Genomic DNA, 24,456 nt, shown 5'->3' on the forward strand with positions numbered 1-24,456 from the left:
AATCTCTGTCTGCGTTCATAGGGCTGCTAGCCAGCCGAGTTAGATGAGCCGTTTTTCTCTTTTTAACGCAATCTAAAAAGGGCAGTTTTGAAACAAAAACCTATTTCTAGTTGTCACCAACCGCACTCAGGTCCATTAAAATGTAATTAGCATTAGGACAAGCAATCTTACGTATACCATTTTAACAGGGTTCGTCAAGCTCGAATGCGCAGAGCTCAACTAGCTCAAGCTTGGCTCTTTTAACTATATGACTGAACTTAATTAGGGCTGAACCAGACTCGTTTAATGAAACAGAGAGACTAGCTTCTATGTACGGAGAAAAACAGTGACCAACAAATGACGATAGCTTCTTTTCGCATTTTTTAACCAAGATTACAAAAAAACTTATAATACAAGATTGCCATGAACAAATACACATACAAATAAGCACAAAATGACGTACTCCAACAGCATTAGTGAAGGCTCCTATGTTAGTTTCAAGGCTGAATGCACAATTAAACCGATGCAAATGGAATCCTCCCCCCCTCCTCCCCCACCGTGCCAATGTAGCAAGCAACTGTAGCCTTTCTGCTTCCATTGTCCCTATCCACCATGCCTCCTTGGATACTAATAAATGAAGACACCATCATGTGCTTGCTCCAAACACTTCACGACCATGCAAAAGCACCCCAGGAGTCGGAGAATAAACCTTCTCCCTTTCTTGGGACATGAACTAGATAGCTTGATGAATTAGATATCTTGATATTCAGGCCCTGTAGCTGAGAGGCCTCAGGTTTGTATCTTATTGACCCAGCCTAACCAACCAAATCATATTTTTGTTCCATCCCTTCCCATAAACGAAGGCTGACAAACCACTGATGCAAAGCCACACCAAACCCGAACAGGTAGGCAACAAGTGATCGGAAAACTTATCAGTCATCTTTCTTGATAGGATCGGCTGTATCCGATTGAAATTGGTGGTCTGCTGACAAAAGAATGGTCAAGAAGGTCAGCAGCAGAGGGCCTGCTGTCTGGATTAACTTGTAAACACTGCTTGATAAAATCACGTGCATCTTTAGATAGGCGAAAAGGAATAGATGGTGGTTTGCCCTGACCAATCGTGAACAACGCAGCAGTCTGTCAATAGTTGAGACACCATTAGACTTCCACCAACCAACACAAACGAAATATTTTCCTCAATCACATCAATGACATGATAATGAGAAGTGCAAATACTAGGAGACAGAAAACGCAATACTAAAAGCTCCAGGCATCAAAATCCTAGCAAGAAAACTGTAGAGACTGCCATGAACTCTGCATGACAAGATTATCTGATTGTGCACCTCCATCTATTCCCTCACATTTTAGTGCAATAATGAAGCCAACAACAACAGGGAAAGATCAGGGGAACAATCCAGAATACACCAAGCACAGATCCAGGTTTATTTTTACTTTGAATTTCAAGATCATGTGCTCAGCTGCTTCTAGGAACACTTGAAGGTCATGGATCTCATATCCCAAGGATCTGAGAGGAGGATTTCAGATACATGTGCATGGGTTGGACCAGAAGGAATGAATTAGATATGATGAATGCAGAAAACAAAAAAGTAGAAAATACTAAGATATGAATTATTAATTTATCAATATAATAGATATCAAATACTGCCTCTCCATTTGGCAATTGAAAATACTCACCGGTTCCAAGTTGGCATATGGAACCTGACCAGTTAACATCTCCAGAACTGTGCAACCGAGGCTCCATATATCAGCTGAAAGCCCATATGGCTTGTCAGGATTTACGACCTGCAATATCTCAAGTTATCAACCATTTTAAAGTCAGATATAATCCATATATAAGGAGCAGACACTTAGAAGCAAAAGAGAAGGGGAAAAATAACTAAAGCAACACAAAGAAAGGAGGAAAACCTCAGGGGCCATCCAATACGCACTTCCTTTGCAAGAGTTCAACACCTGTAATTTGTCTACCTGAAGAGTAATTGATCAATTGTCTCAGATTATGAACTTCCAGAATGAGAAACCAAATCACAACTAGACTGCAGAATATCAAAATCTACCTGCTTTGCCAATCCAAAATCTGCAAGCTTCACCATGCCATTTGCATCCACCAAAATATTGGCACATTTGATATCCCTTCAAAGCCAAAAGAGAAGAAAGGCTGTGTAAGGTTCCTAAAGAAATTAACCAATGATAATCTGGTTCCCTCATCTAAATATCACTAATTTAATTAGGCTGAAAATATTCATGCTTTGGCATCTCAGCTTGATCTTTTTCTTTTTCAAATAAAAAGATACAAATCTCAATCAGCTAGCCCATGCTAATAGAGATTTTATGTGTTTGGGGTTTATGCCGCTTTTCGAAATACGTATTCATGCAGCTGAGAGTGCTTGAATGCAATGCAGTTGAGATTGCTTGAATGGCAGAAGAAAGCCTCAAATATCATTTTGTAAACACAACATAAACCTTTGTTCCGACTTCTTAAAAAATACAGCTTTACAATTTGTGGAGAAATGTCCATATGAGCCTGCCATCTCCTGTGTGTTAATGGTTAACTTGGCCATGAGGTGTCTCAGATGAGAGAGAAGGCATAGACACATGGAGAAAAAGAATGGGAACAAATAAAAAAATGGTTACGCAAGTGCCCCTGGAAGAGAATGGGAATAATGAGGAGAAGAAGCTTCATCCACAGATGGTAAGGTGCCCTAGCTTCTTTTTTCATCCCTACCACCAACAGGCAGTATAACATGCATGTGTGATGTAGAAAGGATAACTGTGCCTCCTGTGACAGCAGTACAGGAGAAGAGAAAAAGATTGTCCTCTCCTGACACTGAAGCAAAAGGCTATATAGTATATCCTACACAAGGAACGCAGCCAGACAGACCACAACAAGCAAAAGAAGAACAAACAGAAAATTTTGTAAGTAGCAAATTAAAAGCCCTAGAAAATCTAAAAAGGGTCTACATGGAAAGGGAAGCTACATTTATAATAGAAGAGATCTTAGAAATTATCATAAGCAGCATATGAAGCACCTGTAAATTACAGAAGCCAGACTACACAGGAACAGGATCAATGCTGAAAAGATTTAAAAAAGCAAGCTTTCAAAATTGGGAAAAATATATATATGTTTGGCATCTCACCTGTGTATCACACCCCTGTCATGCAAATACTTCAAGCCATTCAAGATCTGCCTTGTGTAAACAGACACTTGAGAATCTTGAAGGTGATATCTTTGATACAGGGATGCCAAAGACTTCTGTGTCACAAGTTCAAGGAATATATAAAGTCTACCATCCTCCTACATGAACCATAACAGAAATTAAAAGTCTGATTCAAGACTAAAATAAATTTTGTTGAAGAACTGATACCAAGTATAAATGTGTGCATGATTTATAATTCAAATGAAACATCGTCATGCTTGCATGCATTCATGGGTTTATCTAATTATGCAAGTCACAAAGAGATCCATACAAGAAACTACCAATAAAAAAGAAGAGAAGGGCCCAAGATCCATATGACAAACCCCTTTTTTTTGCCAATATTAGACGAGTCAAAATGAGATGAAAAAAATCCACTTAAAGATCATTGAATTTGCCGATCAAAGTCAAGCTTTTAGCTTTCCTCTCCAGGCTAAAATCATTAACTATAGTTCTATGCCCTTAACAACAGGGTACTTTTTTTAGCACAAGCTGGGGTTAGGCAGACTCCTAGTCCTACCAGTTTATGCTAAGAGAGGTACCCAGGGTTGAAATCTTGACTTCCTTCACGTTAAAGATCTTACATCCAAAAACATAACCAGGTTGAAGAAGCTCCTGTTGCCACTAAGTTTACCGTCTGAGTGTCATTTCTTTTAAATTTGTTATAGTAAACAAAATACCATAGGTACTATTGCACAGGTAGATAGCAGGCTTTAGAATGGTTGCCTTTCAAATGCATCCTGTTCATAAAAAACTTCGAGAAGCATGCAGACAAAATTGCCTTCTTATTTTTCCTTTTAATCTCACAGTCGTTGAATTCTAATGAGAAGTTTACAAGGAGAAACTATGAAAAGTTTAGAAGGAGAAACAGCAAATTTGTATAATGGAACAGAGTAGTTACAAATTTCACTTGGTCAGAATCCTCCCAACTCCTAAGCACTTCATAAATAAGTAATTTTTTTAATAGAATGACAATGACTAACAAAGAGAAGTACATGAATTGGGAGAAGTGAATCTCTAACATATAAAAATCATGAACAATACATATAAATAACATGCATTCAGGCTATACCTTGTCCGTACCAAGATATCGAACAATGTTCTGGTGTTCAAATTGACTCAACAGAGCAACTTCCTGAAAGGCAGAAAGTTGCAAAATATGATGAAAGATTGAAAGAAACATATTTCTTTCTATTACGAAGCACAGTCCCAACTGCTCAAGTAACATTCTTTGTGAGAAATGAGATTTGAATTACATGTTCAAGTAGACTAAGTTGGTCCTTGCCACCTTGACCATGGAGTGAAACTTCTTTTACCGCAAAGAAAAAGCCATCACTGAAAAAGAGCAGAGTTGTAAGCATGTATTATATAATGTCTCCTTTAAGACAACTTAATGAAATGTCAGTTGAAAAAAATAAAATGAGAAGGAAGAAATGTCTTTGTCAGAAGGACACATATGAAGCAACAAAATACAGACAACCTTTAACAGTTCATAAAATAAAAAGGTTCACATATCTAATAGCACAAGCATCTTATTTGTTAACCAATTACCGAAGCACAAAAGCAACAAATCAGCATTACTTTATCTCGAATAATTAATTCGTTACTTCCACAAGTTGAGTAAGTACAAATAGAAGGGACGGAGGCGAGCATCACCAATTCCACAAAAGACAACCCTATGATAGGTAAGTCACGTTAGCAAATGTTTCACAAGATTCTTTCTTTCGTATGTGACATGGACACTTGCAAAATGGCAAGGTGCCCTTGTCAATATGACCGAACACAGGTATGGGTGCAAATGTGGATACGGCTTGGGTGCAGCTCTGACCATGTCAAGTGCCGTCAATGCACACAAAGCCGAATCTGCCCAATTTCGGAGTCGGTGAATTCTGTCCTAGTCCAAAATTGTCCAAAATTTAGGGCTTTTGTTTCTTAGGTTCATCATCTATATACATGCAAACAGTCGAAGGCTGTTTCTGCACAGAAAAAACTTCCATCAGTTTCTGTCTTTGGGTTCCAGCATATGGCAACCTTCTTTGGCAAGCAAAGGGTTTATTTGATGAGGCAGCGACTTTCTCCAGCGAATGCACTCTTCTCCAGTCAGTTTTCTCGCCCTTTTTTCCTTTCTTCAATTGCCAGTGTTCCAAGAAGAACCCACTTGCTGTTCTTCTTTCATTTTTTAAGTTTTTCTTCTTTTCTCGAGCTCTCTTTTCCGCTATATATCTCTGTTTCTCACTCTTTCTCTGTATCTCCATCTCCACATTAGCACATGCTACAAAAGAAATCATCACTTTATGCAATACTCGACTCCAATGTATGGGTGCAGTAAACTGCATCTGTTCACTAAACCTATGCTGTTTAAGATGTCTTGCCTCCAGACCCCCAGGATTGATGAACAGATAAGTTGCTTAACAATGATGCCCTATGTTCCAGTGTTCTTTTCCTCATATGTCAAGGCTGCCATCAACTTACAAGTACTTGGGAGGGAGTGAGGTACATACATCAAAAGACATCTTCTCAGGAGATTCTAAAGCCGCCTTGCCAAATTCCGAAACTCAAAGAACAAAAGTTTTTTACAAAAAAAAAAGTCACTTTGTGCACTCGACTACCAGGTACTGATCGCTTAACGTTCTTAGAGGGGTACATGTTCCGAGGAAAGCAGTTATAGTTTTCATCGGGACTACCGTGTGCACTCGCCTAAAGCAAAGATTAAGATGAAGGTACGGAATTTAGGTGCAAATCTAGGACCCAAAGGTGAGGGTACTATTCACCTGTCTCTAGACGTGAAGGTGCTAGCCATGGGGTTGGGCATGACGAAGCCAAAATCAACCACCGGATTAATGAATTATCGCCTCATAGGCCGTGGATCAGTAAAAGCACTTACTTGCTGATTCCTTCATATACCACGCCAAACGATCCGCTCCCAAGAATTCCTCCTCGCTGCCACGACTTTATCTCGCGCTTGAATCTCGCATTTGGTGATACAAAAAACGTTGGGGACTCTGTCGTTGTGCTTGACGCATCATCGCCGTCGTTCGAAGTTGAGAACGAGCAGCAGGCTGCAAGGACGGCACTCTGGCGCGGTACTTCCTCACTCTCTCGCTCCAGATCTGAAACCGCCTCTTCCTTCTCCTCTATCTCACCTTTGGTCTCCCATGACTCCCTCACTCCGTCCTTGTCCTCCTCCCTGCCAATCATACCTGATCTCAAGGAACGTTTACTCATCACCATCGACGGCGTCGGAGGTGCAGGGACGAACACCGGCGGCCTGAACCCCTTGATCCCATTCTCTGGACGTGAAGTTCGGGACGGCAACGCCGAAACCGGCAACTTGTCCACCGGACCCGCCGTCCCCCGTCTTCCTGAGACCCTATCTTTCCCATCCGCGACCGCAGGCCTCTCCAACCTATCGACCCTGGTTTCCTGCCGGGTCCGTGCCATCTCCATTTTGTCCTCCAAATTGAACCCAAGTCGCGAGGTCGGAGGAGTGTCGTAGCCCATCCTGCTCGCCTTCCACTCTTCGAGAGGTATGCCGAAATCATCCGCACAAGAAACCCCAATCTTCTCGCAGACAGCCTCAAAATCTCCGTCGGCAACGCGGAAGCTAGTGATTTCCGGGTGCAGCGCTACGTCAGAATCACGAAACCGACTGTGCCGCGCGGGCGACGACGCCGGCGAAGGCGAGAAGGAGGAGGCGTCATAGTCGATGTTATTGAATGCGTTCAGCCGGTCTAACCGGCGAGTCGGCCCGCGATGGTTCCTCGACTCCGCGGGCATTGACAAGCTTCCCTCCCCCTCCCTCCCCTTCCCCGCCTTATCTCCTCCGAAAAGCAGCGAAATCATGTAATTAGGGGACGGTCGTTGTCTTTCTCGCACCGCCATCATGGACCAAATCCCATCGTCTTGCACACAGAACGGTGCAGCGATGTCTAATTCGCGAGTCAGGCCTCCCCCAAAATTGGCCAGAAAGAAACAAGGGGAGATGGAAAAGGGCCAAGAAAGAGAGCAGAGAAGAAAGCCGAGCGCAAGAAATATCCAGAAATCCAGAGCAAACCGGCAAACGACAGCCAGAGGTTCAAGACAAAAACAGAGGGAGAGGTGGACCAGAAAAGAGGACGCTTATTCAAAGCGTGACCATCGAGTTACCGATCACTTTTCGACGATTGCAACATGAAATCGACACAAATTCCAGTGCCTCCCCAACTGTAAAGTCCATGGGCCGGTGCGAATCCCCAAGCAGAGAGAGAGAGAGTCGTCAGGGTGCCATGAAAATGGCGCAACGCAATTGTAACTCCGCAGTGGCTGCCGCCACATTACCACGCCGTCCCATTCTTTTGCCGTCACTAGGGACCGCGCTCCGTTCAAAGCACGCGTCGAAACGTAAAGTAAAAATGCATCCAACTAGCTATTGTTATCTCCTTTACAAACAAATATGAAATGCTCGGTTCGAAAGTTTTCTTCACAGGAGCGTGCGCTTGAGTTGTTTGCTTTTTGGTATATGGTCCCTCGATCAGGAAAATGTCGTCTTGGCATATTCTCTGTAAATCAGAAAATTGTCCTCTTCCCTATTTTCTTTATTTACGATGGGCTCGACGTTGGTCCCCGCCGGCCGAAACTTCCTTCCACCATCACTCCGCGTGGAAAAGCGGCCCAACGGAAACGATTGGATGAGAAAGGAGGGGCATTATGTTTTTCCTCCTCCCTCTTCTACTTTTGTAAGAAGCCCGTTTTAAACAATTCGTTGAGAGTAAACTCTACTCGAAGCCTTGACTTTCTTCAACTCCTTAAAAAACGCGATATTGTTTGTCCTGAGAATGAAACGCCTCTTTTCTCGAGCTTATTACACGAACAAATCATCGCATTGGAAGGAGCTTTTTGAGTTCAATTGCACGAGGAAACTGCACAGGTTTCTCGTGAAACTAAAGTCATTTCCGGAGTTTATTACACGAAGGAACTGGAGTTGGATCGACTGCTTTTAGGATGACATCTTACAAAGTCGGAAGGTTTTGTGTATCATAGACTGATGCATGTTTCTTTGTTGGTGAGGGCATTTATCATTCACAATAAATGAGGAGCTACGGGGCCGTTGTTGATAACATGAAAGGTTTGCATGCCATGCCAAGTTTTTCCCAAGAAAAGAAAGAGGGGTTTAAAGCTCAGCAGCTTCCACTGAAATTTAAAATTAGTACTAAAACAGAACAATTTACCCCAAAAATTTTTTTGTGTTCTTTTGAGTTGATCCACCTTTTGACATTGCAATGAAATCGCTCGCGTATAGTCAGTTGAGTTTCGGAAAATAAATAAAATTGTATATAAGTCCTTAGTATTTCTCTCACTCGTGTTATTCTTCAATGCGCCAATTGATTAAAAAGAAGAGGTACATGGTGCATCTAATTATAGCGCCAAAAACCTTTCCCTGCCGTTGAAGAAGATCTCCACTCCTTTTAATTATAGCGCCAAAAAACCATTCCCCTGAAATAGGAAAAAGGGAAACTGCTCATCTTTATTGAATAAAAGGCATGGAATGCTCCCCCAGCAGTTTGATGCGGAGAGAGGAAAAAGAAACTTGGCAGCACCCATCCTTCCGTTCAGAAATAAATTGCATTATGTAGTTTAAATCCGAGTACAGATTGAAATTGCATATAACATATATGAATATGGGTCTGGGTCAAAATCACGAGAGAAGATGAGGTTAAATCCACGTGTTCTTCTCCTTTACGCCTGGCGTGTGAACATGACAACGAAGCAATGACCCAGATTTCTGTTAGGCCTGGAATCAGGCCAACCACCACTCTCGCAGGCTTGCACCCAGCAATGTGCCTCACCCCAAGCTTGGCTGTTCATGCCGTTCTTCTTCTAACCAAATGGTGGCCTTTCATAACCCACGTAAGTTGGAGAGATGAATCGATCGAGGCTGCATAACCTTTTAAGCTGCTACCAAAATTCTTAACCTAAAAAAGCTCAAATACTCTGTCTGAATCCGAGCATACATGAAGTCACTCACGCATTCAGCAAGAGTGTTCGCGCCGTTCATAAAAGTGTTCAAATACTGCTTCATGTGTAGACCATGTCCAGTTAAAAAAAAAAAAAACTTCGTGTCCATTCAGACCGCAAATTCATTATTTCCTGTTGATTAATGGCCTTCTACGCTTAGAAAATCCCCGACCAGCTATTTCATGTCCTTTCAAGGCGCTAAGGAAAATGTAAAACGGAACAAAGACATGTACATTGCGTGAAAGCATAGTACCTTAATTTACAAGACCAATGACCAAGGCTTCCTAGTTCCAAAACTTGCATGTTCAACCAAAACAAGTTTCGTGATATACCAGAAGCCAGAAGGCCATGGCAAGGTGAAGCCATCATCGATATCAACCAAACCAATTCAACAGCAACTGGAATACGAGCATTATACGAACTGCCGTCTACCATTCCCGAATCCTCAATAACGATCAAGTAATATAATCAAATATCTAGCTTTTATGAGGAATTAAACTCAGACGGAAAATATCCAACGGAAATTGCGTTCTACTCCAGGAAACTCAGCAAATTGCAGAAAATAACTATAATGGAAAGAAACACTGCATGCATCCTCCAACTTCAAAATGTCATCATAGGGTAAGACTCTGGACTAACTGCTCCGATACACAAAAAGAAAAAAGTTCGTAGATGGGTATGTCATACAACATTTGGCCCCATGTGCCACGAACAAGAAAGCCCCCACACCTTGGCATGACAAAAATGGAAGAGGTTGCCCTGGTTAGACCGCACGCTTGTCATGCCTGGACCAACATGCACTTCAAAGCAGATACATGACTATGAAGACTAATATTTCTCGTTCATCAATAATGAATCTGGAAGAACTGAATGCAGCAGCACATAGATTACTGAGCAATCAATGTAAAACTTATTCATTGATAAAAGGGTCCACATACAAATTACAGTAACATCAATCACAATAGTCTTCATCTATTCCCACCAAGTCTGCGTGCAAGTTGCCAGTCCTTCGCCACTACAAATCACACAAACCAGTTACAGCAAAATTGAGCAGAGTTACACAACAAAATTGAAAAGCCAAATATCGTAACTAAAGCAGACACAAGATTCCAAAACTAACAAGTAACTTCCGTTCTCAGCACAAGAACATCAGGCACATGCAAAGATATCTCAGTTACCCTTCAAAGCCTTTGATTAGAGGTTACCAAGATACTTTAGATATATCATGGATATTAGTGTTAATGGATTAATCACCTTCCATCTTCCATAACAAAATTCACATGCAAAAAAGAAGAAACAGGACCGAAGGAGGCTTTCAAAATTCACGTCATTAGACAGATTTGTCAATCCTATCTCAAATCACTCTCTCAATTGTTGTGAACAGAGTAATATATGGAAGTATCCATACAAACCATGAAGTCAAATCATGGAAAAGGCGAAAAGCATTAGTAGTTTCAAAAGCTGACCACACAGAGAAAATAAAAGACAGCCTTTCTCTAGCTGGCACCTGTCACTTGGCATGCCATGTTATAGCAAATGCATGTCATCTCATGATTCTCATCAATGTGAAAATGTCTCACATCACTCCAAAGTTTAACCAAATTTAAAAAGAAAAAGCCTGAAGCGTTACCCAATGATGCTTAGATCAATATCCAATGCCTTTCTTTGTCACCTAATACAGGCTTGCAGACCAAAGATCAAATAAACTTTTCCAAGGCAATGATGTTACTTGATAAAAGTATCTAATTTCATTTATTGAAAGCAACCCACTTTGACCACCAAGCAGAGCATCTAAACGTCATTCATTTAGACATGAAGAAGAGGGAAAAAAAAACTAAATGGAGAGGCCTGATATGTACAGAACTACAAGTCTCTCAGTCATGCACTTTCATTGTACAAGTGGGAAGAACAAGTTTACAGCCTTTACGATTAAATCTCCTATTAGCACAAAAAATTGTAACCATCAGCAAGTCCAAATGAGATGACATCCCACAAAAGGAAAGTGGTAGGGGCTAAAATACCATCAGTGCTCACTTTGAATGACATGCACAAAATGGAGAACATGCAATAAAAAATTCAACTTACTAAGTGTAATACGCTTTGCATGTATGGCACATAGCTGTGCGTCCTCAAACAAATGCACCAATTCCGCTTCTGCTGCCTGCATTCACATGCCATTACTTCAATGCAATTAACTTGATGCTTTGATCCATATAAGCAGTGTATAAAACTTTTTTGAACTTTTACTTATAAAATATATCAAACATTCTTTTGAAGTGACAGTAAGCTATGATGTCATACCACTGACTAGCCAGACCAGTCATTGGCTTGGTAACCAGTCCTGGCATTTAATTACAAGGGGCTAGTCAAAAACATTCATGACCAACTAGGTATTTTGGTAGCTACTGTCAGAAATAGATTTTATCATATGTTTTACATTTATTTCAACCAAGCATTTTTTTTTCGCTTTTAATTTTAACATGTACAACTGTATATATACATCTTATATGTGATACACACATACATGTGTGTGTGTGTGTGTGTGCGTATTCAAACAGTGCCATTGTGTGACTGGCTCTCTTCACTCACTCTTCCTACAGTCTATCTTTTGAATGTGAGCTTGACATTCAAAACATTGTTAATATATTAAAAATTTATTTTCTAAACGTGTAGAAAAGATTTTATAAAATTTCAAAATTGACAATCTGAGTTTTTTTTTCTTCCAATACTCATCTTATATATCTGACAAAGATTGATCTTTAGGTCATATATCCAGCCATATATATTTACATGGGCACACACACACACAACCTATAAATGGTATATGGTATCTGCAAATAAAATATTGTAAATATCAAATCCAAAAAAAATAAACAGAATCTGCTAATAATATAGATTATATATGTTATTCACAATTATATACGAAAACACATTACCATAGGATTTACAAACATATATAAAATACATATAATTTTGTATTAGTCAACTGACTCAAATGGACAAATCCCAACAAATCCTTTTAGCCTTTTAGGGCCTTGATCAACCTGCATCAGACCACCAATTCTGACAACAAGGTCTCAAGAAAGTTACAGATAATTCTTATAACTTTATAAAAATTGCTCAAAAAATGGGAGGTTTGAGACTTGAGAGCATAAAGCACATAATCTGAGCTACACAATTTAACAACAGTTCACCAATAATGTGGTCTTGCAAAAAAAATTAGATTTTGTCATGTTCAAGATTGCCATCACAAGGTTCCAAATATTTACAAAATAAAACCTGTGTCACAGAGGTGCGAGTGTCAGTGCAGATGCATGTGTGGATGCTGCATTTTTCAACGGGTGCAGGTGCAGCAAGACAACCAAGCTGAAATAAAAGTTTCCTGCTGAATACCTCTTGAATTGCAAGCAATGCCTCAGCAGTAAACCGCAAAGGTTCTTTTGAAATATATCCAGCAATTTCTCTCACCTATATTCAGCAGGATAGTGACATGAATCATAGGCTTGTTGTTTGCACAAGCATAAATAAAGGATCCTTTTTCATTCAGAAATTTTTGAAGCTATCAAAAGGAGCAAGATGATAATAGCAACAACCATTAAAGGACAATAATAAATAAGAAGCTAAGGAAAGCAATGGTTACTAAATGTAGTTTATCTTACTTGATTAATTAGTAAAGTTAGATTTTTTATGCCAATATGAAAACTAAACACAAGATTTTTTAGTATCCCCATTAAGAATAACAAAGCAATCTATTTATCTATATAGACAAATACAAAAACAACCAAAAATGCATTCAGATATTAAAATTTAAAGAAAAAAAGAAAAGAAAATTAGTAATCATCATGAGAATGAGAAGGCCTTAAATAACATTTTCATGGATTCATGAACATCAATTGCAATAAGATCATCAATGAAAGTCTTAAATCAAAAGCTTGGAATTTAACAAGAGTAGGCTGACTTCGGCAGTTTGACTACATACCACAATTGTATCCCTAGTTCCTACATGCTTCAAGGATAGCTTACCTAGTAAGAATGATATTCCTACTATATTTTTTATTTCCTATCCAGTTTAGTAGAATTAGCATGTCGCTCATATACTATGAGTGCATGTGTTTGCAATAAAGAAAACCTATTCACCCCAGAACACAATGGCCATATACTGCAAAGTGCAAACCACACCCACGTTTAACTATCTACCTATCTGTCACAAGGTTTAAATTGCATCTAGTTCTCTAAATTTGTCCCTCGTGTTCATGTATTTGATAATGTACAACACAATCGTTTTATTGCACTTCAAATATTTTTATGGTAATGCCATATTAAATTTTTTTAATGGTGTTGTAGCAATTTTTGTAAATCTACAAGACTACAACATACTAAAACATTCAAACGAGAAAATGGGTATCCACAACATTGTATAGATGTCCTATCACCAACATTTAGTTACTTCAATATGGACAAGTTTACCAAAAGAGACGACAAAAGGTACCAATACAGAAGAGAGACTCCAAGGGCCCTTTGAAATGAAACCAAAACTTATCAGAAATGGCTGAAAAACTGTTCCCTGTTGAGCCATTTTCCAGTCACTTAATAAAGTAATGAGCTGATAGAACCAGCCAGTTTCCGGCCACCTAATGGCTGAGAAATGGGTGTCAGTTTTGTCACCCAACATGGGCAATACCATCAACACATTTCCTGGCTGATGAGTGGCTGGAAAACTGTTATTTTTTTCTTTAATATTTTCCTATCCAAACGACTAACAGCCAAGTTGGTAGCAAATATGGTTTGTTAAAAAATTGATTTGGAGGCAAAACCTGGTTTATGTGAAACCACGTTTAAGCCCCCCTCATCCAAATAGCGCTCAAGTGATCCAGAAGTTCATGGTCTTATTTCCCCTAGTTTACGGATCGTCAAACAGTTGGCACCCACTTCACCCTACTTTCAGCATTCGTAATTTACTTTCAAAAGGACAGAAGAGATTGGGCAACAAATATCTAGTTCAATAAAGCCATTTAATTTCTTGAACAATCACCCAAGGCAGAACTAATCTCTTCTCCTGACATTCATATTTCTTTAGCGTATTGCTTCAAACAAGGTTTGTAGTTCGAGCAGTGACCAGTACTACCAATCCTGTGCTATCTCATCGCCAATAAACTTGAGCAACCAAACGATAAGCTCATATATGCGTAAGGAAGAAGTTAGCAACAACATGGAGAATCTCAACTTACAACTCGAACAAACGGCATCGTGGGTATGAGAAGGTTAACTGACTTCTGCAGCATTCGGATTTCCCGGAGAGCAACGGTCCCAGGCCTGTAACGGTGCTTCCGCGACCGCTGTGTCGGTTGTCTTGCATCGTCTTCATGATCCAAACCCAATACAACCACAATTTCGAATAAAAATAAAAAATAAAACAGCACAAAATCACTTTAGATAAGGGAATCGAAATGGCTATGGATTAGACGACAGTTCTTACCTACAGCTCCTGTTCCACCCACTTTTGCCCCTCCCTGATACACATCAGACTGTCAAAACGAGGCAACTCTTAAAGTTCACACACACACACACACACACACACAGATACAGAGAGTGTGAGAGAGAGAGACAGCACAGGAGTGTGTGGGCTTGAGGGGGGAGCTGGGGTTCCTGGAGTTCGCGGGCTTGCAGCGGTAGCTCGACCTGTGTCGTCGTTGTGGGGACTCCCGTTAGCAGCAGAAAAGGTAAATGTAATATATGAAGAAAAACACACACACACACACACTCACTCACAGAGGTGAACTTAGGGTTTTAAGACGGACAAAAATGAGGTGGGGGAAAACAAAAGGCACAATAAGTATTCAAAAGAGAGAGGAACATATAAAATGCAGATAATCTCTGGAGAAGAGGGAGAGTACCGGCGGCCGTTCGTAGTTCAGACGAGCGCCGGCGGCCCCTGGGCGGAGCCACCGTCTTCCGCCTGACCATTAGACCGACTCAGCCAAAACCTAACAGAATCCCTTCTTTTCCATCAGCTCTTCCGTGACGTTGACGATGTTGATGATGATCACCTTCCCGTCGCGCCCCCAACCCCCTCCTTCCTTTCGCTATCTTCGTCCCAAGTTACTGCTCAGGCGAACGGCAGCTCTGCTCAGTAAACCGTTGGAAATTTTTGGCGCTCGGAATTCAAACTTGTTTCAAAGCTTCAAGTGGCAACGAATGAAAGGCGGGACTGCCACTCGGCCCAGCCGGTTCGACCTGTCTATTTCAACTCGCGCTCCGGTCGCCTAATAAATAAGGCCCAGTTTAAGCAATTAAGATCCCAACTCAGGCAGCTTCCCTCATGCCCTGCCAAATCTCCGGCAGCCTGCACCTCAAAAAAGAAAAAAACTAAAATCTAATTTAGTTCTGACCCTCAAATCTAGAATGTAGACTTATCAAATGCCTCATTAATCAAAAGCAATGATCCAACGTTAAGAAGTGATAGTTTCAAGTGTTAAAAGAGTAATAAGCTATCTTTATGGAGTGGCAAGTTCAAGATCTTCAACAATGTTCTAGTCAAACGAAAGGCTTTCTTTCCTTTTCCTTAGTAGTTCAATTATGTAAGCTCGCTCGAGGTGGTTAACTCAAGTTCGCGTGTTGCATGAACGAACCAAAAGTAAAACTTCACGAGATGGGGTTTGAGCTTGTTTGTATAAACAATCCGGCTTCGACCTCCCTCCTCCTAAACTCACAATACAGTTCGCTTATCCATATCCAATCCATTTGAAACTGACAAATGGTGAAGGCAATGCCGCTGATGTTATGGCGAGTATATAGCTGGAAAATGGTTTGGGCAAAACAGAAAACTTCATGCTTTGACCTGATTTTTGTCCGACCAAATGCCCGAGCCCGAGTAGAGGAATTCAGTTGCGAGGGGTAGAAACTAGCTTTCGTTAGACATCAAAATAGCAGTTAACCCAAAACGTCTATAATTCAAGTTATTCCATTTAAAGTAGTTGCTTTCCCTTTCTCGTGGCACCAAAGCATGGCCGTCCACAAAATCATAGATATTGCTCTTTCAGCAAAATACACTTTATTGTTGTTACGGTGAGCAAAAAGGGTCATCAGACAACTTGTGCACATTACAAAAAGTACCATTTATATACCTCAATTGTACTACAATTTGTATAATTAATGAATTTTGAGGAAGCAACGAGAAACTAGAACAAAGGCTCAGTGAAGAAGCAAATCTGCAGCCCCATAAGTTCGTAAGAAGCAAGCAAACTATAGTTGTGCTCCAAGTATATTATATACCAGGTGCCATTTAAGTTAACTAACCTACAAGAAGGAAAACCACGGGAGAACCCCAAAGACAAGACCACGGTCAAATCAACAGAATAGCAGATGGATCCCACATTTCCCGCTCTTACCATGTGCAAATACTAAATTAGTGCTACTCATCATAACCAAACATTAATTCAGCGTGGATTAGTTCCTTGCCTATTAAAAAATATATTTATCTTTTAATCAATAACAAAAATCCGCACAATCAAACTCTCTCGCTGTGTGTGTGTGGAGAGAGACTTAAAGGTGTTGGCATAACTGAAGGAGATGATGGCCAAAATGCCCTAGGTCACAACCTCAAACGTCACCATAGCCGCTTGCAAGACAGGCCTTATCAGCAGTTCCATGCGGTGATGGGCTCGGCCTGCTCTTCTGTCTAGTAACTCCATCAGCTGTTCTAGTTGAATGGTAGGCTAACCCCAAAAAAAAATCTCAGGTCACTTGTGCAAATGAAGCATTGGAAATAGTCAGCCTGAATGTACAAGGGAAGCAAATTGTCCATACCCTGGCATTACCTCTCTTTCTCTCTCTCTCTCTCTCTCTCACACACACACACACACACACACACAGACACATGCGTAACCAACTTTATGTCCAATGAGGCTTTTCACTTTTGCTCATGCCATTGTCTAGGTGTAGCAAACACTGTCTTCGCTTCAGAGACGACTGAATTTTCTCGCCCCAAAACCTTCTCTAGTGTGTCAAACTTCTCTACCAGCAGCCGAGCCCTTGTGCTTACTTCCTTCACCAACTTATCAGCTGTTTCCAGCACACTGCACAACTGTCACATTGGTGGTTTCAAACAGCAGCAAAGTCCAGGATACATTTTTGAGTAGGCAACAGAATAGAAACACTAATTTGGTGACTTGAATTCATGGCTAAGCGGGCCAATGAAATACTGAAAGAAACCTGATTTACTGAGAATCAACTTTATCAAATTACAGTTCAAAAATTTGGCATCATATCTATGAATCGATACACCACCTTGAGAGTAAGACCAGTCCACGAGTGATCCGAGCTCTCCAGAGCTGCATTGAGCTGGTTATAATTCGCCTGATGCAAAAAGACAAACAAATTGACCACATGACAGAAAACTATGCATGAAAAATAGCCACACTCATGAATGACAAAAATCATGATCCTCATCAAAAGCAAATATTACGTGAAACTAGGATACCAATATATATGCACATTGTACACGTGTATTTAAATAAGTGAACACATATTCATATCAAAGTCAGTTACTGAACGTGTACATATACATATAAATGAATATTACCTGTGAATATGATCCAGGTGTATGACATGGATTATACTGAAGTTTGGACCAAGAAAAATGAACCCAAACCCAACCATATAATTTAAATTAGTATCCAATTTTTCTGAAATGTAAGTATGAAATATCTGAGTTAAGTGAGTGAGGCTATATACTAAACAAAGAAACTCAAACAGAAGATATCTCAGGTCAGGTGTTCACTTGAGTTGTATTTCAACCAATCACAGCAAATTGTCGAAAATGGCTTCAAATATAGCAATACCAATTAGTTCTCAACGACTTCATGAACTTATTGCCAAGAACATTGGGTCAAATTTTTCTTTTTTCTGGAGAATTTATTGCTAAACAAGCATGTATATGTGCATTTACGGTTCTCACTGACAAATGCAAGTGCCTAGACGTCTAGACATCCAATAATTAGATATGCACATGTTAGACACTAGCTTTGACATGTTTGGTTATCCAATTTCACAACCATTTCTGTTGGTTTTTTCTCAGGCTTTTGCTACGCTGATGGACATTCCAGTCTCAACTGCATTGAGTTTCAGAGTTTATGTGCTAGAAAGAAGATACCATTAAAAAATTGTAAATTTTGCTACTGAAGGATATGCAGAACAAGTGTAAAGCACGAAGCTGATGAGCAATGTAACTTCTTGTTAATACACTCTTAACATTCTTCTGTCGTCAGGAGAAAAAGATGAAACATTAACTGCTGACAATTGAAATGTATCCAATACATATAACTGACAACAACCAGTTTCCAGAAAGACGGGCTAGACAAGCTATGACATTATTGGACGAAACTAAGGTTCACCTTACTGAGATTAAAAAATAAATAAAATCAGTAGATACTTGCTATAAAATGTTACCTAAGTAATCTATGTAGCAGTTGATATCAAGGATTTTGCAACTTTAGTATGTATGGATGTATACATATATAAAAGAAGTGAACACATAATAGTTTGGATAAAATTCAGACAGTTCCATTGTTTGTCTCCAATGCTTCCCTGTTATATTAGTTTGGATAAGGTTTCCTTTACAGCAACTTCCATCAACTACTCATTAACAGTCTCATGAAACAAGCTGCTGGTTAACAAGCTTTAGACACAAAGTATCCATAGTTTGGCTAATGTATGGCAAATGAGATTGAGAAGGAAATGAGAGAATGAACAGATGTTTCTGTTGGAGACAGTAAATTTAAACTGCATAATGACATAATTTTTCTGTTTGCCAAAATTTTCACTGGCCTTCATGACTTTTTAGTTGTGTTGTTTCGGAGAATTTCTGAAGCATTTGAACTCTATACTTGGAACTTGGATTAACTAATCAAGCTTCTAGTTTTGCTTCTTCACTTGTAAGTTGCAACTGTATCCCATTTGTTAGCCATGAGAAAAACTGTTATAAAATCCACAACTTCATCTGATTCCATTAGCAAAATTCCTACTAATGATATCTTTATCAAAACTTACCAACTGCTATGCCATGAAACCTGTAAATGGGCTGCTAGATGTCAACAGCAATATACGATCAAATCCTTTGACAAACTTAACCAAAATTTCATGGTAAAATCAAATCTATATAACAGATTAGTCACCCACTTATTATGTCATTTCCCTTACAGAAGCACCTGCTGACTGATATTTAAGGATTATATATTCCATCCGTCAGAAGTCAACACTTAAGATGCAAAGAACTTGAGGACTTGTTGAACCATGATTTCAGTTGTTGGTGCCAGGTTAGTCTCAGCTACTGGTAATGAACTTCAAATCTTTGAAAAGAAGCACAAAAAAATTGAAGCTCAAAACAGCAACAAAGGTTCAGAAGAACCGATTCACACAAAAAGCACTTTCAATGTGCACATACAAGCCAAATAAAAGAGAATGTCACTGAAAGAAGAAGGCTGAAAACAAAATGCAATACAAATTGGAAAATCTCTACAATTTACAGACAAAGGGGGCCAAGCTCGTTGTTGGAGGATAGCCTGGCCAAGTCAAGGGCTATCCTTGACGAGAAAAATAAAAATACAAAAGTGGAGAATAAAAGATTACAAGAAACAAAAGATAAAGCATATGGCAACTGAAGTCCATGCTCAAGAACAGCGACAAAGATATAGCAGCCAGTGTTAAATCCTCTGCTGCAGAAAATAGAATAGCGAAGAAGATGGCAACCAACTGATTCTTCATTGAACAAAATCACATGGTCGAGTTTTGAGATTCAATTCTATGTGCAAAGTCCGGTCTTTATTGCCAAGGTCAGAGCATTTCCACATAAAATAGAATGCAGCGAGATATGCTTATTTTGTTTATTGATTCATTTCTTCAATTAACTTAAATTGATATGCCCATGTTAAACATCCGAAAAGATAATATTTGATCTTTTTCTAACTTTCATCAGGAATTTAATTCAGGAAGAGTTTAATAATTCAATACTTCAGGATTTCAAAATTTAATTGATTTGTTTACCTCACCAAGGAAAATGCTTTTGAAATTCAGGATGAAGTGATATTTAATTATCTCTATTTCATAAGCTTATTTTTGAGGAATTTTCCTCTTAAATGAGTAGCATGAACCATATTCATTTTTTTCCCCTTAATTCCAGGATTTTTTAACAGTGTCATGTACATATTGTTTCCTGGTCTAGATCCAAGCTCAATTAGCCCATCTGCTTAGATGATCCCCAAACATTTGTTCGTGTGTGTTCCCCACACTCAAACAAGGGAGAGCAGTTAAACAGCTCTACCAGCATGGTGGTGACCAAAGTACAGACGAACCAAAAGGAGCAGGTCTATTTGCGCCAGGAACAGCAGAACAGAGTGCTTCTGTTCCTGCTGTTCCCGTAGCAGGAACCAAACAAGCTCTATGTATGGTAGGCAGTTCCTGTCTGTGGGATTGCAGGGAAGCACATACATGATTCTGCAGGAATATATGTTATAGACAACATATTGAAAGTGCGTCGTGAAGAGAAATTTACTTCATCCCGTACAAAGGTGGTTTTCCGTTATAAGTAGCTTAGTTCTCATTCAGTGCAAAACGAGGCAGCATGCCTGGAGATATATTTGGATTTGCTAATGCGGTCGACCTCACTGATAGGCTACAAGCCTACAAAGCATGACCAGACGCCTCTATGACTCTATCTCATCATCCCAAACCAGGTTGCGCTAAAAAATTGGAAAGAAGGCATTTAGTTCACATAAACTGGTAGTGGGAGGCTCGCGTTTGGATGGGGAAAACGGTCTCAATGCATTGACGAGACGAAGCATGAATTTCAAACCCCACGACTTTTCTGAGAATTCCTTCTGAATATCAAGTAGTTTTGGCTATACAAAAACAAAGAGCGATAGATGACCATTCCCGAACACATTATGTTACCAGTGACTATTTAATCCAGCGTGGTAACGAAATATGGCTGAGGATGGCCTTGCATTATCAACTCCATCTACATTCTGGAAAAAACAGCTCTTCCAAACATCAGCGTTCTGGACAATAACGCAGTTCTTATTGCCCATAACAACCAGTTTGCAAACAATGATTAAAACATAAAAGTCACTAAGAAACCAAGCCTAATGCTCCTGTTTTACATATGTAATTATTCAGACACCACGGACGAACAGACCAAACCTATCTTCCTGTATTAAACATTTAAGAATTCAGATCTTAAGCTTTACCACATGACAGCAACAGATGAGAAGGATATCGGCCTTATCCTTGCGGCACATCCATCCATGAGAAAGACACCTGTGCTGGGCAGGAAATTCGGTACCAAACTTTTCGGGACTAGATATTATCATGCGTACAGCTAGGCTTAGGTTTTCGTTCACCCTCGTTTTCTGGTTAATTAGGAAGAAAGATGAAATGAACTAAACAGCTGCCATGACTACGAGGAAATCAAGACGTAATACATTTCTTTTGCAATAGAATCATGCCCGGAAAGATCAACAGCGTTCATGATATTATAACGGGGCCATGAGAAGTTGGGATAGACACACGGCTGAAGCAGAAGTGTGCAATTTGTGTCGCGGATGGATCAATTAAAGGCACCTAAACTCTTATTTTTCTTCTTCTTCTTTTAATAGAATATATGCAGAAATGGCGGTAACTGAAGGCATCCGAGAGAAAAGATCGAAATGAATACCTCAAACAGGACTTGGAGATCGAGGGGCTGTTGAATTGAAGACGATGGTTCACCGGAAACTATGCTTTCCCGTGGACTATCTACGGTGCTTCCCTCCCCAACGTCCCTCAGCAGGTCGCCTATGCAGAGAAGAGGGCCGCCGGAACTCATGTCTCTCTCCCTCTGGCGATCAACCCAGTGGTGTTGTTTTGTTCCCCTGCAAACAGGACAAGATTAATATTTGGCCCTAATTTCATAAAGAGGCCTACTGTTTCTTGTTTTACTGGCCTGGCGGGCGCGCAGATTATTGTAAATTCGATAGGCACCAATATATAATAAACTTAACTATAAAAGAAATTGCGTGGGCACCCACTGCCACTTCCACTTCCACTTACACTTATAACCGGAAGCTTTCGTACTGTTACGAGATCTTCTTCATTTATTAAACTCGAAAGCCCTTAACATGGAAGGAATATAATATTCCACGCTTTAACATATGAAAATCTTAATAATTTTGTAGGGTGAAATTTACTTTACTGATTTAAACTTTTGCCTTCGTAATGGTGAGATAGATAGTCCATTTAACTACAAGGTGTATTTTAGTCATTTCCAATGCAATTCTTTTTCTTTCTTTTTTTTTTTTAACTATTCATGTGATATTACTTTTTCCATTTCCCACAATGCATTTCTGGTGTTTAATATGTCATGCGTGAGCTAAGCGAAAAGTTACGCTACTTGAGATGGCATGTAATAGAATAGGACGGCGTTACGCCCTTTCACGACCACATGTTTCGGATATATACGAATGCCGCGGCTAAGTCTCTTTCTATAAAACAAATCCATGTGTTCGTCACTTAAAAAAGAATACTATATGCATGTTTTAAAAATATTATTATTAAGAATTGAATTTTTGGTGTTTGGCTGATATAGTTGATTGGAACAGAGATGAGCCAAAATGTAAAAAATTTGGTGCTCTTTCTTTGTCCCAAGAAAGGAAAGCGTGGTCGTCTTTCTCAACAATAAAATAAAATACGAAAAATGTTCTTTTCCAGTAAAGCACCTGCCGTTTGTTGAATTGAAAAATGCCCGCGTCAAGCCAGCTGTGCCGGAGTTGACTCCTCTCTCTAGATGCTGGAACACGTGGCGGAAAGAGCTGACGTGGGTCCCAACTGTTTATTTATCCAAACTCGCGTAGCAACCGTTTTCACTGCTCCCGCGTGCCAGCTCACTCGGAACCCAACCCACCAAAGCGTATAAAGAGCCACTGCCACTCTACTTCTTCCCCGGAGAACAACCACTGTCACGGCGGAGAGCAAGCGAGCGAGCGAGCAAGCGAGTGTGCCAGTGCCTCAACTCTGTCGCAAATCAAGGGGGATGACTAACAAAAGAGCAAGGCGACCAGGGGAGCAGCCGGCGCCCGGAATACGGCGCCCGGCGCTCAGCGGGGACCAGGAGGCCAAGATCATGGTGGAAGCCCTCAAGTACGTCCTCTACGGTGGCAGCCCACCGGAGACGTGGCAATCGGCTTTGGAAACGGCGGGCAGCGGCAGCCCCAGCAACAGTCCTAGCCCTATGGAAGAGGAGAGCGCCAAGAAACCGAGGAGGAACAAGTACCGTGGCGTGAGGCAGCGGCCGTGGGGGAAATGGGCGGCGGAGATCCGCGACCCGCACCGCGCCATCAGGGTGTGGCTCGGGACCTTCGAGACGGCGGAGGCAGCCGCAAGGGCTTACGACGCTGCGGCCGTGGGGTTCCGCGGCGCTCGTGCCAAGCTTAATTTCCCCGATGAGGCGTTCGGGGTGCCGCCTCCGAGTCCGAGGGAAAAGGAATCAGGGCAGCACCGACAGGCACCGGTTCTGCATCCACAGCAACAAGGGGAAGACGACCGTGTAACTTCATCTGCAGTCCGCGATGCCAGCGCGCCGGCGGAATCGAACTCTGGTGAGTATGATTACGTCTGGGAGTTCCTAAACGAGCCCGATGAATACGAGCCAAATGGCGACGTGGGCAGTTCCAGTGCGGTTCGGGAATGGGGAGCAGAGCTCGTCGGCGCCAACAATAGGCCGGTGGTTGAACGGCATTGGGCGTTTGACATCTTCTAGTTCTAGCAGCGACCAGCCATCACCAGGGCAGTCTTGATCTTCTTTCTTAGACGTGACATTTGTTCATTCTTCTAATTGATGAATAGTGGTCATCCTCGTTCGTTCCCTGTTTTTAGTGGGGAGGTCAGATTTTTTTAAATTGTCTTTGCAGATTCTGGTTAAGCTTCATGGACTAATTCTCACTTCGTATTTGTGTGAGTGGGGTTGGTGTGCTGTTTTATGTGCTCAGAAGATTCTTTTAGCAATAAAAACTCCATTCCGATGCAACATGCTCAGAATAAAACTTAACCTCATGCGAGGTCCTTTGTTGTTTTTAATTTCCCTTTTTATTGGTTGGGGGAGTTTTCGTCATTTGCTGGGGTAAGCACTCAAGTCTGTTTCATTCCCGCAAGGGTTTACTCAAATATAACAATCTCACAAAAAAGGAAAAAAAATTATTAGCCTCACGTCAGGCTAATAATATCACTGGACGTGTGAAACACT

At 40.6% G+C, this 24,456-nt stretch overlaps 4 protein-coding genes across 5 annotated transcripts; 1 reads left to right on the forward strand and 3 right to left on the reverse strand.

Annotated features, from left to right (window-relative positions):
- Positions 1-326: 326 nt before the first annotated feature.
- LOC116259471 (mitogen-activated protein kinase kinase kinase 1-like) lies at positions 327-7,799 on the reverse strand. Its single transcript, XM_031637309.2, has 8 exons — positions 6,076-7,799; positions 4,448-4,526; positions 4,264-4,326; positions 3,135-3,292; positions 2,055-2,130; positions 1,906-1,965; positions 1,675-1,782; positions 327-1,116 (listed from the first exon to the last, which is right to left on the reverse strand). Exons 1-8 carry the CDS (start codon positions 7,074-7,076, stop codon positions 916-918), a joined length of 1,746 nt encoding a protein of 581 aa, XP_031493169.1. The 5' UTR covers positions 7,077-7,799; the 3' UTR covers positions 327-915.
- A 2,273-nt stretch (positions 7,800-10,072) lies between these two features.
- Positions 10,073-15,467, reverse strand: LOC116259081 (histone H3-like centromeric protein cnp1). 2 transcript variants are annotated; one of them, XM_050078990.1, is made up of 7 exons: positions 15,080-15,467; positions 14,797-14,864; positions 14,662-14,710; positions 14,414-14,544; positions 12,579-12,653; positions 11,271-11,346; positions 10,073-10,200 (listed from the first exon to the last, which is right to left on the reverse strand). In XM_050078990.1, the coding sequence occupies exons 1-7, from the start codon at positions 15,147-15,149 to the stop codon at positions 10,154-10,156; spliced, it is 516 nt and encodes a 171-aa protein (XP_049934947.1). In that variant the 5' UTR covers positions 15,150-15,467; the 3' UTR covers positions 10,073-10,153. The 2 variants fall into 2 exon arrangements, with proteins under 2 accessions (XP_049934947.1, XP_031492559.1); XM_031636699.2 differs by having other exon boundaries at positions 14,662-14,695; positions 15,080-15,436.
- A 1,179-nt stretch (positions 15,468-16,646) lies between these two features.
- Positions 16,647-22,114, reverse strand: LOC116258340 (uncharacterized). The gene is made up of 3 exons (XM_031635445.2): positions 21,895-22,114; positions 17,472-17,540; positions 16,647-17,268 (listed from the first exon to the last, which is right to left on the reverse strand). Exons 1-3 carry the CDS (start codon positions 22,042-22,044, stop codon positions 17,095-17,097), a joined length of 393 nt encoding a protein of 130 aa, XP_031491305.1. The 5' UTR covers positions 22,045-22,114; the 3' UTR covers positions 16,647-17,094.
- A 1,028-nt stretch (positions 22,115-23,142) lies between these two features.
- Positions 23,143-24,290, forward strand: LOC116259175 (ethylene-responsive transcription factor ERF039-like). The gene has a single exon (XM_031636850.2). It carries the CDS (start codon positions 23,248-23,250, stop codon positions 23,971-23,973), a length of 726 nt encoding a protein of 241 aa, XP_031492710.1. The 5' UTR covers positions 23,143-23,247; the 3' UTR covers positions 23,974-24,290.
- Positions 24,291-24,456: the final 166 nt, after the last annotated feature.

The sequence above is a fragment of the Nymphaea colorata genome, chromosome 8 (assembly GCF_008831285.2).
Source record: "Nymphaea colorata isolate Beijing-Zhang1983 chromosome 8, ASM883128v2, whole genome shotgun sequence".
Classification (NCBI taxonomy): Eukaryota; Viridiplantae; Streptophyta; class Magnoliopsida; order Nymphaeales; family Nymphaeaceae; genus Nymphaea; species Nymphaea colorata.

Bases quoted from the DNA above. Each gene is read 5' to 3' on its own strand.
- LOC116259081 (XM_050078990.1), bottom strand. From the start codon at position 15,149: ATGGTCAGGCGGAAGACGGTGGCTCCGCCCAGGGGCCGCCGGCGCTCG. The intron at 14,865-15,079 runs GTACTCTCCCTC...ACGACGACACAG, and splicing joins TGAACTACGAACGGCCGCCG to GTCGAGCTACCGCTGCAAGC. The intron at 14,545-14,661 runs GTAAGAACTGTC...TGGATCATGAAG, and splicing joins GGGTGGAACAGGAGCTGTAG to ACGATGCAAGACAACCGACA.
- LOC116259471 (XM_031637309.2), bottom strand. From the start codon at position 7,076: ATGATGGCGGTGCGAGAAAGACAACGACCGTCCCCTAATTACATGATT. The intron at 4,527-6,075 runs GTAAGTGCTTTT...GCTCTTTTTCAG, and splicing joins GTATATGAAGGAATCAGCAA to TGATGGCTTTTTCTTTGCGG. The intron at 1,117-1,674 runs GTGAGTATTTTC...AACTATTGACAG, and splicing joins CATATGCCAACTTGGAACCG to ACTGCTGCGTTGTTCACGAT.
- LOC116259175 (XM_031636850.2), top strand. From the start codon at position 23,248: ATGACTAACAAAAGAGCAAGGCGACCAGGGGAGCAGCCGGCGCCCGGA.
- LOC116258340 (XM_031635445.2), bottom strand. From the start codon at position 22,044: ATGAGTTCCGGCGGCCCTCTTCTCTGCATAGGCGACCTGCTGAGGGAC. The intron at 17,541-21,894 runs GTATTCATTTCG...TTTTTGCATCAG, and splicing joins ATCTCCAAGTCCTGTTTGAG to GCGAATTATAACCAGCTCAA. The intron at 17,269-17,471 runs GTGGTGTATCGA...CCAATGTGACAG, and splicing joins GGACTGGTCTTACTCTCAAG to TTGTGCAGTGTGCTGGAAAC.